This window comes from Apostichopus japonicus, chromosome 13, assembly GCF_037975245.1.
Source record: "Apostichopus japonicus isolate 1M-3 chromosome 13, ASM3797524v1, whole genome shotgun sequence".
NCBI classification, from domain to species: domain Eukaryota; kingdom Metazoa; phylum Echinodermata; class Holothuroidea; order Aspidochirotida; family Stichopodidae; genus Apostichopus; species Apostichopus japonicus.
This window is the reverse complement of record NC_092573.1, coordinates 651,601-672,077: the sequence shown is the minus strand read 5'-3', so window position 1 is coordinate 672,077 and position 20,477 is coordinate 651,601. Positions and strand designations below refer to the sequence as shown.

At 36.2% G+C, this 20,477-nt stretch overlaps 3 protein-coding genes across 7 annotated transcripts in view; 1 reads left to right on the top strand and 2 right to left on the bottom strand.

Moving 5' to 3' along the window:
• The window catches only part of LOC139978209 (tyrosine-protein kinase CSK-like), a 33,593-nt gene extending 27,947 nt beyond the window's left edge, over window positions 1-5,646 (bottom strand). For 2 of the 3 annotated variants that reach the window (XR_011796924.1, XM_071988152.1), the window contains exons 1-2: window positions 5,419-5,646; window positions 297-378 (exon numbers count right to left, since the gene is read on the bottom strand). Coding sequence is in view for 2 of the 3 variants with exons in the window: in XM_071988152.1 (XP_071844253.1) it covers window positions 297-308 (12 nt within the window). In the remaining variant the exon portion in view is untranslated. The remainder of the gene's footprint in view (window positions 1-296; window positions 379-5,418) is intronic. The other variant, XM_071988153.1, reaches the window with a different exon arrangement.
• Window positions 5,647-9,509: 3,863 nt separating this feature from the next.
• Window positions 9,510-18,477, top strand: LOC139978206 (zinc finger CCHC domain-containing protein 9-like). Its single transcript, XM_071988147.1, has 6 exons — window positions 9,510-9,662; window positions 10,576-10,662; window positions 11,444-11,647; window positions 12,483-12,711; window positions 13,895-14,050; window positions 14,952-18,477. Exons 2-6 carry the CDS (start codon window positions 10,576-10,578, stop codon window positions 15,089-15,091), a joined length of 816 nt encoding a protein of 271 aa, XP_071844248.1. The 5' UTR covers window positions 9,510-9,662; the 3' UTR covers window positions 15,092-18,477.
• LOC139978205 (SHC-transforming protein 1-like) overlaps window positions 15,669-20,477 on the bottom strand; it is a 49,003-nt gene continuing 44,194 nt past the window's right edge. For all 3 annotated transcript variants that reach the window (XM_071988144.1, XM_071988143.1, XM_071988145.1), the window contains one exon: window positions 15,669-19,325. In XM_071988144.1, coding sequence (XP_071844245.1) covers window positions 19,176-19,325 — 150 coding nt within the window. In that variant the 3' untranslated portion in view covers window positions 15,669-19,175. The remainder of the gene's footprint in view (window positions 19,326-20,477) is intronic.

Here is a 20,477-nt window from a genome sequence, read left to right as displayed (position 1 = left end):
AGATTTGTTGACAATTGACATAATCATGGACGTTAAAATGAATCTAAGTGACTGACTTAGGTCAGCTTGTGGCTTTGATAAGCCAATGATGGCTTCTTCGTGAGTTCCTGCTTGCCGGAGGATCTAAAATACATACACACATACAATGGGAGAACGATACCTTTACATTACTGTTTAATGTAATTACCAGTAGATGTGGCTTCTAGTTCATACTACACTTCGCTTGGCAGATTCTCGTAGACCACAAAAAATAGCTAAAAATTGTAAACAAAATTTAATTGCTAAAAAAAACTTACTCGTTTAGACATTTTTTGAAGAGCTCTCTATAAGTCCCTGCCTTCAAAAGATGACAACACTTCCCTTCCTCATGAAAGATGTCTGCAAGAAAAAAAAAGATACCAAAATAGGTGAAACTGAATCTCATGAAAATACACATTTCCTTTACATGTAATTAAAGCAATACATGGTCATTAATAATCCAGTAAGGTTTACCAAGTAACAAATATTATTAACATCTTTTAATAGGGTTGTAAATCTTGCGACAGATCATTACACGGCTCCCGATGGTTTATAATCACAAAATTAAATTACCCCGACAACTTAATTAGTGACTAATAAACCATTCGGTTCAAATCATGTTAGTTTTCTTTTCCAATTGCTTGTTGGATTACATTTTCTGACAAGAATTGATGTACCACATTCCCTTTCTCTTCTACAGACAAAAAAAAGTTCATCTGAAGGTTAATGTCAAGGATAGTCTTGGCTGTCCACTGAAGAATTGCAAGTCTCAGTCCAAATAGATAACTCCGGACCACTGAAAGCAATCATGAAACAACGGTGTAGTCTTCTTGGAAAGATGTGTAGAAGTAAGTTGGCCTGACGTTTCCATCCTAGCAGGATCTTCTTCAGAGGCTAAATGACTGTCATTTAGCCTTTGAAGAAGATCCTGCTAGGAACGAAACATCAGGCCAACTTACTTTTACACATTCTCTTACACAGGCTCTCTAGTGGATAAGCAGTTTGCTAACAGTTTAATTTGATTTTGATTTTCTTGGAAAGATATCTGAATACCATTCCAGTACATAGCCTTTCATCCTACTCTTCAGCTCTGGTTATAGCGATGTTTTGAGGTAACTGGGAATTGATTGACTGGTATATAAATACAAAATAATTGATGGGTTCAAATTCATTCTTGGTGCCCGTAGCAATTCTGATGCCTGAATACCATTCCTGCATAACCCTTCATAATACTCTTCAGCTTGGGTTGTAGCGATGTTTGAGGTAACTGGGTATTGATTGACTGGTACAGTATATATATACGATATTGATGGGATCAAATTCATTCTTGGTGCCGGTAGCAATTCTTGGTGCCTGAGCTGGAGACCAAGCTGCATAAGTTTAAAGGTAACAGGTGAGACAGGAGTGAAGCAAACTTACTATTGCTGTAGAGATGATAACGTTTGATATTAGATGATAACCATGCTGCAGTAGTGAGAGGCAGGTTACACACTGCTCCCCTCCGATACAGATGAACAGATGATTTATTGGATATTACAAAGTTGAGCGACTTAGAATCCCTGCGTCACGAAGCAATCAATGGGTTTGTCAGGACATTAATATCCCGCGACAGGCATTGACAATTATCTCTGTCTTTTTATGCCAGTGAATCGCATCTAAGACTATCATTTCACCTACTTGTTGTATAAACGTAAGTTTTGTAGATCTGCGAACAGTAATATATGTTTCACAACCAGTATCTTCCTTTTAATAAGATAACACTTTCATGCTTTTGTCTGTTTCGTACTGGATATTAAGGGGCATAAAAATTACGACAGACTACATCTTCGCCAAGTACCAGCAAAGGTTGGAATATTTCTTAAAGTACATAGTTCTGATATTTGATCTCTTAAATCAGGAATTTACTGCAAGTTTACAACAGAGGTTCCATGAAACATGCACTGTAGTGTGGTTTATCTCTGAAAGGAAGACTACTCTGTTTACAAACCTTGCAATACTGTACTGTGGAAATTATAACACAAGGAAAAGAAATTTTGAAAGTTTTGAACTGTAACTGAACTGTATAATGAATTTGTACAGATTTTTCTTATACTGTAGGTTTAAACTATCCAAGAAGAATATATCCATGCGATGGAATGCAGGACAGAATAAAAGTCAATTACAGGGAAGAGCCATCACAGGGAATATGACAATAATTTCACAAAGTTATTTGGAAATCCAAACCATGTAAGGTCTTCTTGCTAACTATACTAATAATGTTCCTAATTAAGTTTCTTAGCCTCGGTAAATTATTTATTAATTAGCCAGATAAACCCTTCAGTACAACAGGATATGAATCACAGTTTATGTGTGTGTGTTGTTGCAATGCGACTCCTCGCAGCAGGCGTTCTCCATACGCCTGAGACGCTCACAATCTTTCTCCATGGGCCTTCGAATAAGGTTTACACTGTTCATATTGGAGAGCTTGTTTTAGCTGCCCATTTGACCTTAGGGCACTTTGTCAATTTAAGTTGGTTGATAAGGGGACTGCAGCATCCTACATCCAGGCTGCATACAGTAGGACATTTAAATATATTGTGCTCCACAGTTTCACACAATAGGAACTGCAGGTATTCAGAGACAATCCCTATTGTTTGATATTAATTCATCCTACCTGAGTATGATCATTGAAGCTGCTGCAGCTTTTCATAGTCTATTGTGCTCCACAGTTCCACACAATAGGAACTGCATGTGTTCAGAAACAATCCCTATTGTTTGATATTAATTCATTCAGCTTTTCATTAAAATCCATAATTGTACACTCAAAGTTGCACAAACACTTATAAAATTCATTTTCTTCTTGATAAACATACTAACAAAAGAAGTTTTCACCAACTATGTGAAAATTTAACTGTTAACGTTTTAAAAAGCAATATCTCTCTTAAACAGGAATTACTCAATGTGAAGTCTCCTATGTAAGGTGACCTCCTACTGTAGTCAGTAGAATCAGTGTGTACAGTATTGTGTAACTTGGGCATGATTGTCCTCTCCAACCTACAGTATATATCTCTTGAAGAAGGAAATGCAAAAAGGGAATGAACAGTTTCATTATCATACAGTATTAGGTACTTGAGGGGTTAACATTCATCATTCAGTCATATCCCTATAGATGTAAAACTCTTCTATGACACTCCAATAACACTCCCCAGAGGATCATCAGGACAGCTTATTTCCATATTAAAGTGAAAGAAACAAACTTATTTTGACGTCAACAAGTGTACAACTGATATAACTTATCGTGCGTTTGAGCAAAATAAAACATGGTGCCATACATTATTGTAATTACCTTTGTCAAGCATTTTAGCAAAAATTGATAAGGAATTAATGCTTGCTTCTACCACACCTTATCTCTTCTGTACATGTTAGTGTTACCACGGTAACAATGGCAGACGACTACAGTTAAGTAATGGCAAGGGAGCCAACAGTTTTCATTTTAAAGACCTTATCCATGTGATAATTGATGATCGATTAACCACAGTTAAAACCATGTCTTCTCCTTTTGATGATGGACTCCAGTTTATATACCTTGCCTCTTCAGCACCTCAAATTAACAGTGCTGGTTTGCATATTACTGTCAAAGGCATACAATGTGTGCAAACCTAGTGCACCCGGTAAACACCAGTGATACACCATTGCTACTCAAGTGTTTCCTCATGTACATGTACAATCACTTCTACACCCCATCAGGTATTTCTGTTCATTCCGATATGATGGAAACAGCAGGTGATCATTCACATGCTGAATAGTACATGGCAATAGGAACTATATAATATGGCAATCAGTCTAGGCATACTTGTTGCTTTGACGTAGATCTGCTATATGTTGCAATGCTGGGCTTAAGTACTTAAACTAGTAATGCTTACCTTGATCAATGTGGCTCACTACAACCAAAGTGCCAACATACAATCTACAATTTACACCATATGACCTTGCAAACAAAATTTGGATGACTTGATGCAAAACAATTAATATTGTCATATAATTAATACAAACCACTTAAAGACAAGAAAGTTAAGTGCAGTTTGCATTTCAGTAACATATTGCAAATTATGCTGATCAGTGATCAATATATGGTATGGCAATTATTTACAATTTAAACAAACAAAAATAACAACATACTTATTGATTACAAATAGGAAATGTATAATGTCTGTCCTTCAACAGTTTAGGACAGATCAAAAATTACTTGGAAGCTGACAGTCATCCATTATGAGTTCATACCTTAGAGCAATCACCTAAATACTGTACATACCTTTATGGGTTACTGAACAATATTGTTCAAATTTTGCCAATATCGATGATATTTGAACAATATTATGACTTTATCTTAGCGTGAGTTTGTTAACTTCCCCAAAAGAATCCAGCTAGTTGCTGTAATCCTGGCATATCCACCTCAAATCTTAGCTCAAGATGAAACTTGTAATTCCTGAGGACACCAGATTTACTGGATATTTATAAGAACAGTTATCTAGTATTATAAAAGGGCTTTGTTATTTTCTTTATGATGCTAAGAAACATGTTGTACTCTGAGATATGGGCCTATAGACCACCTTTAACAAAACTGATTCACTAATAAAAGGCAGCAAATAAATAAAACATTCTTGTCATTCTCCTTCCTTAAAACAACTATCCACATTAGCTCAAAATTGAAAGTTCAAAGCATGGCACTAAGTGCATGGACTTTCAGTACATATTGTTACTTGAAGAAAATGCCTTCCATAGAGTGATTTAACTTGCCAGTGTACTCAGCAAAAAATAGAATCTGAATTTCAACAGCCTTGCAGTCTTCTTAAAAATATCCATTATGGAAATAATTCCTCCTCTTCATCGGTGCAAAAAGTCTGGAACTCACCACCCATTAATCTAAAAAAGTTCCCATCAGTTGACTCTTTTAAAAGACAACTTAAGACTTACCTTTTTCAATTCACATTTCAATAATTAATTTTTGTTTGTTGTACATTTGTTTGTATTTTTTATTCTTCTTCTTTGGTTTGTTAAGTGCTAGGGCAGATTTTTCTGGATCAGGGGTTATATAAATTTAGTCATTATTATTTGGAGATACTGATATCAAACAAAATTGAGTGGTAACTGTTGTTAGTGTTAGTGTTACTAGGCCTACTGTATGATCACACAAAAGGAAGTTTTAGTTAATTAGTGGTCTGTTTTGCCTATGCCTGCACTGGCCTATTGTTACTTAAACCTTATCTTCTCTCAACCTCATGTGTCATTTGTAGTGTAATGGCTATGCTTATATTAATGAAATTGAGATTCTATCGTATATGCCTAACCTACGGTATTTGACAGAAGGTTAGGCCTACTAGTATTAGTAATAAAGCAAATGTGATTGCTTGGGAACATTACCTTTCCCTACCTGGACCTAATGAAAACATAAAACATCACAACCATGAAATTCACGTCAAGCAAGTGGCAGATTCTTTGTTGCACAAGTAGTCTTCTGCTTTCGACGATAGAGTAAAATCTGAAGTTAAAGGAACACTAGAATTCGCTATTTTCCAGAATTTATCGGTGCATGAGCGAGGATTAGCTGACAACCAGGAAGTAAGTTGTGCCTCTTGAATTAGTGGCCAGTTTTCGTCAAACAAGTAATGCTAGATTCAAACTTTGGCGATCGACTTTCCGAATGCCTAAGTGGTTACTGATCATAAAATTTAATCCAAACACAGCGCACGTTTGGAGTTATCTTTTACGATGCAGTAATTTAATTCGTGGTGAAATAACATTAAAAGCCTCCATTTATCACATAATTGCATATTGTTTTGGAGAAGGGAAAATACCAGAAGGATAATGCATGACGAGAAACTCAGTGAAATAGCTATATTAATTTGCATAACTCAAATTGGTCAAATAATTTATGACTCATCGCAGTATTTCCTGCTGGCCTGCTTCACATATCGGCTCAACTCCTGGATGTACGTTCGTGGCGGAAGGCATTAGAGAGCATAATATCATGTTATAATGCTACATGATGAAATTATAGAATGGCGTAGACACACTATTCTAAGCAATGAACGGTGAAGGGGTCTGGCACAAGAGAGGAACACCTGCGTAGGATAGACTATCATCCATGCCCGGGAACAACGTGTTTTACGCACTGTCAATTTGTTGCCATTGTTGTATGAATTGAAATGAAGCAGAGCGAAGTTTACATTAATTGGTGGAGGGTGGTGGAGTTGCATTGTATAACGTAGGTACCGACGAGGCTCGGTCTGGTGGAGGGGATTCGATGTTACAGGCATTGAAGACTTGCCCCAAACCACGTGCCGCTCTCTGAAAAAAAAAGTTAACTTTCCGTTGCTTGCAAGTGAAGTTTTTTCTTGTCCCTACACTATTCAGACAGTAATAGAACGTGATACCTTGTTATCTTTTATCTGGACCTGAGATGTCCATCGCTGCTATGTACACTGTGTTGTGGGTATTGACCGTAGTTGCGTGTATTGACTGTCCACTAGTGTCTAATTACCGACGGTAGCAAGCTGTGTATGTATTTTCTGGGATCGATGGTGATGTCTAACATTTTTGTTGCACCTCATTCGAAACTAGGTCAGATTACCGGCATTAGACGTTTCTTTGTGCGCGAGTCTTCACTCCCTTTAAGTCATCCAGGGGATACCGCCCCTTAGGGAATATGTGAAAGTTTTGTTAAGTGGAGGGTAATTAGATACAAAATGGTGCTATAGACTGGGATTTTTTTTAAAAGTGTCGTATCGAGTTACTGAGCAAAAATGCTATTAGGGCGGATGAAGTAATTTCTAGCATATTTTCTCTGTTTGACAGTATATGTGTGCCAACAAGTTTGAAAGGGAAAGTTTGGTAATTCCAGAGGAGGGTTGAGGGGGGGGGGGTGGTGGTGTTCAGAGAGCATTAATCATGATCAATAGAAATCTGATAACAGTCATGATGGAAAGCTGACTCATCTATGATACTCGGAAGCAAAGGATCTATAGAGCTATAAGCGAAGAAGAAAAACTTTGATTATGACGAGCAAACATGCACACTCTGCCATTTGCTTTAATGTGATAAATTTAACTGTATATATTCATACAACAAACTAAGCTCAAACTATCAATATTGTTTTGCAATTATCTTCTTATATGAACCACTTAGGTAGATAAAAGTTGGTAATTATTTATAGCATGTCACCCGGACAGTTGGTGGCCTGTACTATCATGGAAATATATTATATTTGTAAGTTTACCCATCAAAACAGTTTCCCGATTTTGAGCTAACGGATGTGAAATTTAGCAAATATACGGTACTTAGAAGCAACTATAGATTCTCGTTATATGATCATCAGTTTCAAAAAAAAATTCGAACGTGCCTATAATCATCTCAAATCCCCCTGATTTTTACATCAACATTAGTTTATTTCACACTTTTCAGCATTAAAGGCATTGAAGACTTGCCCCAAACCGCGTGCCGCCCTCTGAAAAAAGTTAACTTTCTGTTGCTTGCAAGTTTTCTTCTTGTCGCTACAGTATACAGACAGTAATGAAACGTGATACCTTGTTATCTTTTATCTGGACTTGAGATCATGGAATCCCATTACAACTCCCTGCTGAGATGTCCATCATTGCTTTTTACGCTGTAAACGTTGTGGGTATATTGACCGTAGCTGCATGTATTGACTGTACACTAGTGTCTAATTACAGACGGTAGCAAGCTGTGTGTGTATTTTCTGGGATCGACGGTGGTCTCTAACAATTCTGTTACACCTCATTCAAAATTAGGTCAGATTACCGGCATCAGACGTTTCTTTGTGCGCGAGTCTTCACTCCCTTTATTTAAAGGAAACCGCAAAAAATGGCTACAGTTAACAACATGCAACGTGCAGAAAAATCACTTCAGTTGACCCCCCCCCCCCTCCCCAAAAAATGGTTAACCTTAAAGGCGAAAATGCATTACTAATTGTTATATCATACGTATGACAGCCTCCGGTTAGGCAGTGCCTATAAACGGAGTCTTGACATTTAAACTCTTAACTTTTGAATAAGATTATCCGGCGACAAAGAAAGCGGAGACGGAACGATTTTCAACTACTTCCTGATATTATAATAATGTTACGTTAAACATAATTTGACCTATGAAACTTAAGAACTTATGTTTTGTTTGCTTGCCGGTGACGTTGTCACCTTTTCAAAGCAGAAAACCTGACATTTTGGATACTTCGAGTAAAGTTCTGAAACTCATCACGTCCGATCAATAGCAGTTATAGCACACACACTTTTTTTGCGAGCTTGGTCAACGTACTATATCTATGCTGAACGGGACATAAATAGAAATAACTGACAATTCGTCAGTGAATGTCATGACCTTTAATTACTTCGAAATTTGATTAGTCTTAAGTTGACTTAAGACTGATCAAATTTGAAAGAAATGAAAGGCAAGTCAAACAAAATTGAAGAAAAAAAGGTGTTATTATTATGGTTACATCCAGTCGTGACCCCCTAATTTGATTTGGCGGGGGGGGGGGGGGGGAGCTGTAACGACTTGCCCGAAAAATATAACCAAAATTTTTCGCGCGTCCAACATGTCGATGTGCATATCATTTAGGCATTCATTCAACTGTTATTACATCACATGCCAATAACATACAATCATTTTGGGTGTTATTACCTTTCCATACCGGTATTGGTTATAATTATTGGGGAAGTCGTTACAACAATAATGATAATAATATTTAAGTTCAACCACTGAAAAACACATTGCAAATAATTCTTCTTTCAGTAGGTGCCCGAAAAATTCTCAGCATATTGCCCGAATTTCACAAACAACTTTAGTTGGGGGGGGGCTGCAGCCCCCCAGCCACCGCCTCCTACGCCTATGGTGACCCCTGTATATTGGAGATTGCTTAGAATACTGAGATCATCAAGCATGAATGACGCATCATCCACGAAAAGAAAATCTTGTGTCATATTATCCAGTGATTTCTTCTAATCGCACACATTCTGGAAAGTTAGTCCAATAATTGACTGGAATTATAACGAAACAGTTTTGGACAGCCTACACAGCTGGTCACTGCCGAGGCAAACTACAATATTCTTACTACTTGATTCCTCTAGGCGTCGACAATCTCATAAAGGGAGTGTTAGCTCAGTGGTTAACGCAGGTGCCTTTCAATCATAAGGTCCCCAGTTCGAGTCACTCCAAGATTAATGAATGTCGTCCAGTTACAGAGTTGTTGACAATTGACATGATTCATAGTCATGGACATTAAAATATGAATCTATTCTAGGAGACTGACTTCGGTCAGCTTGCGGCTTTGATACCAAGCCTATGATGGCTTCTTCGCGAGTTCCTGCTTGCAGGAGGATTAAAAAATACAAAATACATAATGCGTAGAGGTCAATATGTTATGACTTAACAGCCAACCAGAGACATTAAATCATTGATTATGCGGCCCATGCATTTGGCTTGCTGATAAATTTCGTATATATATTTACTTCCATTACAACAGTGACTAACACCCATTGACGTTATACATGCTTACAGTTTAGTTTCATGCTACCCCATCCACGAAACAGTCACAGTTAAACATACATACCTCTTAATGATTGTGCTCTCGGTACACTAATCTTCTTGGAACGGTAATAAATATCCTTTTGATCAAGTGTGCATTGTTTTGCCTATCTTAAATTTAAATTACTTTATTTTCTCATTACCTGAATCGGTCTTAAGCAGTTCGATGGGTTCTAGAAACTGTTGCGAATTCATTGTGCGTATGCTTTACCACGAGCACTACTTCAGCGAGAAACTTCCCACTGTGTACGGCATCTTGTGTTGTACAGCTGACGTGCCGAAAGCTGTGATTCCTACGGGCTTGTATTTAGGTTTTCGGACCTCCGCAGTTAGAAATTTCGAAGCGATGAGTTTCTTATATGTTTTCACCAATATTTTGGAAATGTTGCACTTACATGAACATCAGTAATGTACATCATCATCAAAGTACATGATCATCAATGCTGTTAGAGTTAATAAAATAGGCCAAACTTAGTTTTAACACAAAAGCATTAGCAGCTAAATTTGGCTTTGTTATGTGCAAAATAATTTGTGATGTTCATTATATGTTTAAGTTTGCTAGTTGATGAATTTCCACATCATTCTCCAGCTATCTTTAACTTAAACTGTTCATTGGTAACCTACTGTACTGTACTGTATGTACTGTAGATACAGTATGAGGCTTTAAATTAGGTATTGCTGTCTGGGATAAGGAGCACAGACTTTCTGTAGCAACAACTCTTGCAATAGTATATAGCCTAACATGTGTTGTATAAACTGTTGTAATAATAATCAAATTGCAAGTGATTAAAATAATTACCTTTCCAATGACCCATTATGGAATGCAAAAGAAATTCTCTGCTGAATTTGTAAAGAATAACTAGTTTTCCCCTAATTACTAGAACAAAATTATCAAATTGAATATTGGATCACAATCAAATGAGTTACAACTTATACTGTAACTACAGATAACTAAATGTTTTAATCGGTTCTTGTTTAAAGATGACAAGATTTGCAAGAAGTGGTATCATCACCACTAAGAAACCACATGAGGCATCTTCCTGGGCAGAACTCAAAAGAGGTTGGCAGGTACAGTAATGACTAAATAGATTTTGCCATACATGTATTTTATTTGGCAAAATTATTTTTCTCAATTTTGCAATATGACCAACAACTTCACAAGAGTTTACATCAATTATACATAGGATGTGTCATTTTCAAACTCAACTATTGTACATACTGAGTATAGGCATGAGTACAGCATTATAAGCACACTGAAGTGGTTACTTGTAGTGTACTTTGACACTGCTCCAAACTTTGCCTAGTTGCTCTAGATGATATTGCAGCTGAGTCCAAAAGAAATTAAATGCATCCTACAATCTTGTTACAAACATTTATAATTGCCAAAAATACATGTTACCGTGAAATTCGTATTAACAATTGCTGACTAGACTCAGTGCTGTCATTTCTGCAGTGGTGTCCTACCAACAGAACTTGTAGGATTATTGTGTTTCACTTTCACAGAATTATCATTACTTCTCATAATAGACAGTTGGCAGTTATGATGGTTGCATTAATTATCGCAAAATGAGAAAAGGTGGAACACAAACTCATGACCAGTGTCTAGAATCATTCATAAATGCCACCTCCCTCCTCCCGCCCCCCACATTAAAAAAATGCCAAAGACCTATTTTTGAAAATGTTCCTTTATATCATATCACCTACACCATGCAGAGGGGAAATGCTTCCTTTTCAATTTAAAGCTGTAATTGTATTACTGTAGATGAGTTCTTTAAAATGTCGCACAGATACTGCTAAATGACTTACTCGATATCAGTATTTTATTTTTTGTTCCTATCTTCCATGACAGACGTGCCATAAGTGTCACCAACAAGGACATGTTAGTAAAGATTGCCAATCCAATCAGAAATCAAACTCATCTCAACACAATGAATCTAATAGTGTGCAAGTGACAAGGAAAGATAAGACACAGAAAACTGGCGTAGAAAAGAAAAGAGAGAGAAGAAGAGCTGAGAAGCAACTCAAAAGAATCCGACTGAAAGAGAAATCTAAGGTAGGAATGACCGGCAGACACTGTATGTCAGAGGTCAAACTCAGTTGGTATGAGGGCAATCCAAGGATGTGCAGTAATATATCAACGCACACATTTGTTAAGGAAAACTTGCTTATGGACTACATAACAAACATATTGTATTTAAGAATCACACTTCTCATTCACAAACTCCACACTGAAAAAAGAAAACAAAACAACATAAGTCCTTGTACCACTTGAGTATTGACCTCAGTCATCGTTGAAACTATATATTTTTTACAATACTTAAGTTGCAAACATTGTAAGTGTATTGAAAGTTTCTTCTTGTATTCATGTAGCAAAAAGTCACTTTTCGGTTGAAAACACCTCTGAACTCTGACCGTTCTTTCTGAAGGTCTTGAAGGCATAACTGAGGTGAACATCAGATTCAAGTTCAAAGAATGTACAGTACAGTATATTTTGGTACCTATTAAAAAGTAAAAGTAAGCGTCTCAGGATAGAACCTGATGTTGCTCCCCTTCCTTCCTGTTGTTCTTAGTCGCTAAAAGTGAACGTCATCAAAAAACATTTCACCAAATACAGTTTTATCAGAAACGTCACTTTATTCTAAAGTTAATTGTTTTTTCTTTCTTTCTTGTAGCTTTATTTGAACGTGTTGTCCTCTACTGTATGTCTATTTATGCATTTTGAGTTTGCAGAAAGTACAGTTCAAGATACTGTATGAAACCATTCAATCTGATTATGCAGATTTGAAGATATATTGAATATATTTTTACTTTTTAAGAAATTTGTACTTTTGAAATGTGCATATTATGCAGAGAACACTTTATGAATATATATATATTTGTCTGGACAGAGGTGTGAGTTTTGCAGTGAGCAGGGCCATCCAGCCAGTGAATGTCCACGCCGTGTCACGGAGACCAAATTCGGAGCTTGCAGTCGATGCGGCTCTACCGATCATGTTGCTAGCGAATGTCAGGGACGAGACGTGATTACTGAAACATGCACGAGATGCAAGCAAGAAGGACACAATGAAGAAGACTGTCAGTTAGAATCAAGCGATAATGATGATGATGAAGATAGCGGTAGGTCTTGAAGACTCTTCATGTAGCACAGAGACTAGCTTAGGAGCTTGCAGTACATTCGGCTCTACTGATCGTGTAGCATAGCAGTCTCCCCATATCTTATGTCAAGTGTTTGCATGAGGACGCACAAATGTGTGATTCCTGCAGTCTAGAGGGGCCCGCAAAAAAAAATATTTTTCAGCTTTTAAAAAGCAGTTTACAAGTATATGCAAGGGCATTTTTGGCCAAAATGAGAGATAAAGTATACCAAACTGAAAAAAGACAGAAAAGATTCTTGAGATCGATATGTTAAAGCGGGATGTCTAGATCTATTTTAGCACTGAATTTCATCACTATCCTTTTTAAGTTCCATGTCTATAAATGCAGACTTAAGGGTATTAACCCTACTCTTAGTTCATTACTTTCAGAGTTAAAAAATTAGTGGAAAATTGAAAAATATGTTAGTGGTGTAACCAAAAAATTACCACACTTTTACATTAATTGGCAAAATTGGCTACCTTTATTTATTGATGATTTTCCTCAAGTCTAAAAGGTTTATTTTTGTTATTGTCCTCTACAATTGTTGAATGTACACTTTTCTATTTTATTATGTATTTTTTATGTATCTACATTGTAATTTGTTTGAGAGCAGCAAGTAAATTCAAAAAGAAAAAAGAAAAAAAAAAGATCTATTCTGGCACACATATCATGGTTGAAGTTTTGGAAAGGCTTTGAGCCTGATTTAGTTTAATAATGAATTTAGTACTCAATGTAATCATGAGGGCACCTGCGGTAACTTGGGCAAGGTGACAAGGCAGTCGTTGTGTCAAATGGAGGATTCTCATGTTGGTTTTAAATTAACTAGGCAGTTGCTGCATCTAATCTAGGATTCTCTTGTTGGTTTAAATGTTTGAGTCCTGAATCCTATCATGCGTGTCCAAACCTTAATCAAAATTGATTGACATTTTGGCAGGACTCAAAAAGCTACCACAGAGAAACAGTGTGAGTGTGCAAACTCATGCTGCACAGATTTGAGTCTATCAGAGGTTGATGTTAAAAGAATATGTTTCCATAGGTAATAGTCCATAGTAATAGTCAAAAAGCAAATTTTTTGCCCCCTTGTATCTATGTATGAATGAATCTAAGTGTGTTATCAAGATGGAAATCGAATGTTAAAAGTCTAATGTTGTTTGCCCTATTTCAGAGGATTTATCCTGTCCTCTCTGCCACGAACGTGGACACCAAGTCAAGGGTTGCCCGGACAACCCCAGAAGTATTTATCCTCGAGGCGGTTGCTGCAAGGATTGCGGCTCGGTGGAGCATAAAACTAAACTTTGTCCGACCAAGCTGTCTATTCAGGGTAAGGTATCTATGTTTAGTCCTTTACTTTTTTTACATGGAAACACAGAAGGAAAAAAAAAAACATTAAAATGAAAACCAAAACTTAATAAAGATTTAAAAACTTACAATGTGTCAACTACTCAGTAGCTAGATTCATCATTACTCATATTTTATGAAGACAAAGAGTGGTAAATTGATGCCATAATTAAGATGTTTTGTGATGCACCCTGACATTAACATGTCTGTATTCTGCGCTTTTATTTGTCCCTTCTGTTACTGTAAATTGTCATTCAGCCTCTGAAAAAGATACTGCTAGGATCGAAAAAGGCCTGCTTACTTTTACACATTCTCTTACACAGGCTCTTTTGTGGATAAACAGTTTGCTAACAGTTTGTTTTAATTTTCGTCATATCTCAAAGAATGATCCACAATTGAAAATAGTATTTCTGCAAACGTGTTGCATTTGGATGAAATTCTAACAACATGAAACATTGACAGCTGTAAAGCAAAACATTCCAGATGTGTCAGGTTTTAAGGATAAATGGACAAGAAGATTTATAATAGCTTTTATAGTAAAAGAGTAAGGGGTTTGTGATATGAACTTCATATGACCATAATGTACAAATTTATTTAATTTGAGGGTTTTATGCTGTTCAGTATTGTGTAGAAATCTGATATGGTGTGCAACATATAAAGGGGCACTTTGGTCCACAGATTGAATTGAACAATAGACATTATTGCTCAACAGTTCATAGTACAGCACTAATGCAATGCAGTGTGATTAATTGAAGAATCAACTTCCATGCAATGTTTGTCCATTTATAAATTTATAAATCTATTTATTTTGTTCCCCAGTAAAGTTTGAAGATACTATGTAAGGTTTTGACATAAACCTCATCTTCTTTTTCTCATGTTTGCAGACTTAGAAGAAGTCAAGGTCGGTACCCTTCACTTTGGAAGCACAGAGAGTGCAGATGCTTTTAACCAAGAACCTTCCACCAGTAGTAATAATGTGAAGTTGAAGATAAAGAAAAAGAAGACAAAAATTGTTGTCTTCTAGGAAGACATGAAAAAATGAATTAGTTCACATAATTTGATCATGTTTCAATTTGCTTGTTCTCTTATCTGCTTCTTGTTTGAATGCAGAAATAGTGGATAGATTTGGAAGGCTCTTTGCCTTGTCAGCTTTGAGGAACCTTAATCAAGTCTCAACCATCGGAGCTAAAATCCATCCAAGTTTAGCTGAAAGAATTTATTTGTTGATCATCTATGTGAAAAATTTAAGAAGCATTAAATCTTTTTGAGAATGAATCTCGGAATGAGGCTATAGTCAAAAGGTTATCTTTGAACTGTGAGAAGAGGAACTCCCCCTCCCCTGGGGAAATGGTAGAGAGGAATGGGGGAGAAAGGAAAGGGGAGAGGGGAAAGGAAACGGGATAGCAGGGGGTTATCTGCAATTCTACGAGAAGTTTTTTGTGTACGCAACTTACTGTAATAAGCATATTAGTAAAGCTCTATGCCTTTGGTGTTAAGTCTACTATGTTTAATAAAGGGAAGATTGAATGGAGAGAAATAAAAAATGAAAAAGACACAAACAATTATCTATTAATTAATTAGAATATATATTTCTGAGCCACTGATTTTTTGTTTTTGTTATAAACATTTCAACTTTCTCGTGGTCATTCCGACTCTAAAATCTTGCATAAGAATCATTTTGAGGAAGCATGTAATGGCCACAATTATTGCCGTCTCCTCTTTTGTTTCCCTTTTAACACACAAACCCTTCTGTACACTTAAGCTGTTAAAACTCTACAAAAAAAACAACAAATTAATCAAAAAAAGAAAAAAAGTATGACAAACACGTTTAGCTTTTTGTCGGTAACAAAATGAAGGTAAACAACAAGTACAAATATAGACGTTCTATGTTCCAAAGAAAAATTTCACAACTTCATACTAACATCTTGTTGCCTTTTAGTAGCAGTACATGTGGAAGTATATAAAGCAAACTATTGGCTTGGTAATTTTTAAAAAACAACGACAGAATCGTTAAATGTGTAACACTTCGTTTTGTCCCTCTCTTAAAAGGAGAATGGTATCTATTGACCACCATAACTTTTGGCACAATTTCAAAACGAGCTGTTATAAGACAAATCGAAATGTTCAACTTCCAGCGATTAAAATAATTAGTGTTTACAATGCTCAAAAAAAAAAAAAAATGTGACAAAGAGGTTGTTTGAAGCATCTGTCTACACACCACTACTCAATAAGTCAATTTTTACATCCCTCAGCCTAACCAAAACCTCTCTTCTCTTCCTGTTTTGTTTTTTGCTGCATCGTTAGGTTACAATTAAAAACTATTGCATTGTGCCACACAAACGCTATCATAAAGAATTCCTCCTCTTGTCTCCTCATAATTAGTAAAATCACTTGATGCTTATGAAAACTTCAGCCGTGATTTTTTTAAGCAAAATTTGGCAATATCCTTAGAATATCTGTTGTGAAAAATTTTGTAGACTTGTCTGTCAATAAGCACTGAAGCAAGGAGAATATTCCATAATGTTGGGCATGTGTTGATGTTTCAGCATAATTCCCTGTTAAAGGGTGAAATTATACAATAAAAAAACACCTCAGAAAAACTAAGTTGATGTTTCACTATAGCAATTTGAACTGTTTATCATCAAGGCTGTGTGACTTAAAACCAGACTGATGACTCTCCAAGTGGTTACTGTAATCATAATTATAAGGAATTAAAACCTGTATACAATTAACAGGAGATATTCCCAGTGGTAGACAATATAACACTTCTCTTAGAGAAAAAAATATTTTACACTATTAGTTGAAAACGGTAAAAATCAGTGGTTAATACCCATTTGACTTTCAAATTCGGCAAGTCTATGTTTAAACACACAGGATCCGAATTTGGGAACGTGAAATTTGGCGTAGACCAATATTCGCCATCAATTGATTACCTTAAAGAATTCTATTTTAATTTCTATGGGTCTACGTATAAGTTTATTATTATACCTTGTTTTCTTTTCTCCGGCATATTTGGAGTATTAATGGTTGGTAACGGCAGTCAACAGAAAAAAACATTTTCATAAATACTCATAATTTACAAATTTTCATATTTTTTTTCTTATAGTTTTACACGTATATTTAACAGAAGCTTTATACAATGAGAGTTGCATTTATATGATAAAAAGGTTTTTAATTCACCTGTGTTAGAACTGTGCAAGCTATCTTAAACTTAATCTTAATGCAGACAAATACTGCAAATTGTAATGTTATATCTCTGTAGGCTACTTATTGTCTTACATTTCATTCTAGCAGTTACACTCCAGCTTAAAATACTTTTACTTCTTCAACTAATTTGATTTATTTCATGATTTTGTCACTCTGTGATCTTGATATACATCATATTTTTGCCTTTGAACATATACAGCTAAATATTGTTGCTGCATATATATATATATATATATATAGTTGTCTGATGATCGCTAAATGCGTTAAACTCTGAGTGACAACAGCTAGTGTTACACTAGTCTCAAATGATTCTCATATATGTATATTTATATTACATATATGTTTTATTAAAAAAAACTTGTACTCCAAAAGCAAATATTATTTGACAAAGGCAGAGAAATAAGAAATGACTTATAATTGACAAATAAGGAGAAAGTATTGTTTTATTTTATTGTTTAAGAAAATAACACTCAATTATGAGTCATATCTTATTTCTCTGCTTTTGTCTAATATATATATATATATATAACTTTAGAGTCATATTAGATACACTGGATAGACTGTACTTGCATCCTTAACACTAAAATAAAAAAAGTAGGTCAGAGTTAACTCTCTCCGTTCTACTACCTGGACCATATCAACTGGTGTCCACCGTAGCTTGAGGCATTTTTTACAATCCACAGAAACGCCAGTTTAAATTAGTATCAAACATAGGGTCCAGATTTCCCCAGACATCTTACATGAATGAATGGATGCATTTTCAAATTTTTCAAAAATGATCTCAACTGGCTTGGATAGAACTGTAAATATTATGAATATTAAATATGCATATAATGAGGATTACAATGTTTACCATATATAGCATGAAATGAGAACTTTTCTGAAAAGCAAATAATGATAAAAACCCGAAAGAATATTCAACTATAACTTTTTAGGTCAGATTTCATACTCAAGATTAGATTATGATGGAAGAGAAGAGGATTTTCTGCAAAGTAGGGAGAACATTTTTCATGTTTCTTTAACTAACTTACAGCAGTTGTACATCTTTAAATCCATTGAATTCATCATAGCATGAGATGAGGAGCTACACCAAACAGAACTATACAAAGGATAAAAATATTCATAATTCTTCACTTTTTTTGCAGCACGCCCTCTCTCCGTTTTATACTTCAAAGATTTTCTACGCGCAAAATCAAAACAGAACTATACAAAGGATAAAAATATTCATAATTCTTCACTTTTTTTGCAGCACGCCCTCTCTCCGTTTTATACTTCAAAGATTTTCTACGCACAAAATCAAATGCTCATATCAAAAAGTCACTTTTCTTGCAAAAAAATTTCCAAATAAGAGTAATCCAAGCGCTCTTACTGATAGGAAGATATAACATATTTCACAAGATAACCAAAAAAATTTCACAAAATATACAACCCGATGATTTAAAGATCAACACATCTCTAAATCTGAAAGTATTGTTTCCATATAAGAAAAATGAAAAAAAAAAAAAAAATTTGTAGCATCTCTTTTGCATGATTCAAAAGACAACAAATTCCTTATGCTAAATCTGGATCAAAACTCCACATCGTTCGAATTTTGTCGACTGCAGTCTGCGCCATGTTCCTGCTTGTACGACTGGACTCGTATACCTTTATGACTCGAGGATATCTGGTATACCGTAGGGCAAGATTACATACTCTTACTGAGAGAGTGATGCTCGTTCTGGGTACTCATGCCAAGGGAAGTTCTACTATAGGTACTCGTTCCGATGCTGTTGTACTCATTCTATGAATCTGGTAACTTGTTGCATTCACGTTGAGCAGCGAGCAAAAAGTTATTTTGAGAGTAAATACAACATTATCCCCCCTTTTTTCACTCCATCTGTTTGGCGTCTCTTCGTCGTCCTCTAATGGGCAAAGTTACCGGCTGCCCGTGCATTCAGGACCGGATGTTTGAGAAACACGGCGCTGCCGGCAGATATGATTGGTAGGTCTTGACTCCTGTGGTACTGAATAAGATGGCTGACACTCTCAAACTCTTTGTCTTTTGTTCTAACCTGTATAGACAGACCGAGAAGAAGTAGAAGAACTGTTGAGGTAAAGCTGAAACAATCTTTAGATCTGTCTCCGATTATTTCCAATTAATGATTTGTGTATATCAATTTGACCCTCATTCCAATTTTGCTGTCCACCCCCCCCTCCCCCCGGCTATTAAAAGGACTGTTCTATACAGAGCACAGACCTCTAGTTACACCTAGCTTCGCCCAGTTGGGTATTGCAAAAGACTTGACTGATGAGGTATCATTACTAGTCATAGAGCAGAGGAGGTATTTCAAGGGCGTAGGAACCGGGGGGGCTGGGGGCGCAAGCCCCCCCAGTGAAAAGTATGGAGGGGCGGAAGTATCATTCCGCCCCCCCCTCTTCGCAAGTCAGAAAACCCCTTTTTCATTTTCAAATGAGAAAAAAATCTCATTTGGAGCACCAAATTGCATCTGAGGCCAGGTGAAAATGCAAAATTATATACAAAATGGAGTGGGTGGGTTGAAGTGTGCTATATTGCACCAAATTGCATCTGAGGCCACCTGGAAATGCAAAAAATTCCAAAAGGGAGGGGGACATCCCCTCCCATTAGACCCCTCCCCCAGGCCGTCCATCAGTCTTCAGCCCCCCCACTCAAAAGTACCTTCCTACGCCACTGAGGTATTTAGTCTGGAGATACCCACAACTGGGCTATCGTTTCCTAGTGCACCTACATCTGTTGAGGAAAATATGTGTCTGTGATCTCCAATCACAAATGACAGAGGTGACAGTTGGATGTGGTTCGTGTCTTAAATTACATATTTTTTTCTACATCTCATTTATTGGTTCATTCACAAATATTCCATAACATGTTAAAGTAAACACAGATAAAACAATCTGTTTGACTGTATGCCACAAATACTTAGACAGTGAGCAAGAATGAAGCTCAAAATATGTTGAAGTGGGAAATGAAAACTCTTGAAGACTTCCTTCAAACATACGGACTGGTGTCTAATTTTTCCCCGAAAATTTTAGTGTTCTGTACCGTCTCCATAAAGGCAAAGTCAGAGAAAAGCAGAGAGACAAAACTGATGGGATGTTGAAATGTCATCTTCATAACTGATATTGCATTTCATCAGGGTTAACTGGAACTAGGACTCATGTACCATAGCAACAGTCTGAACATTAAG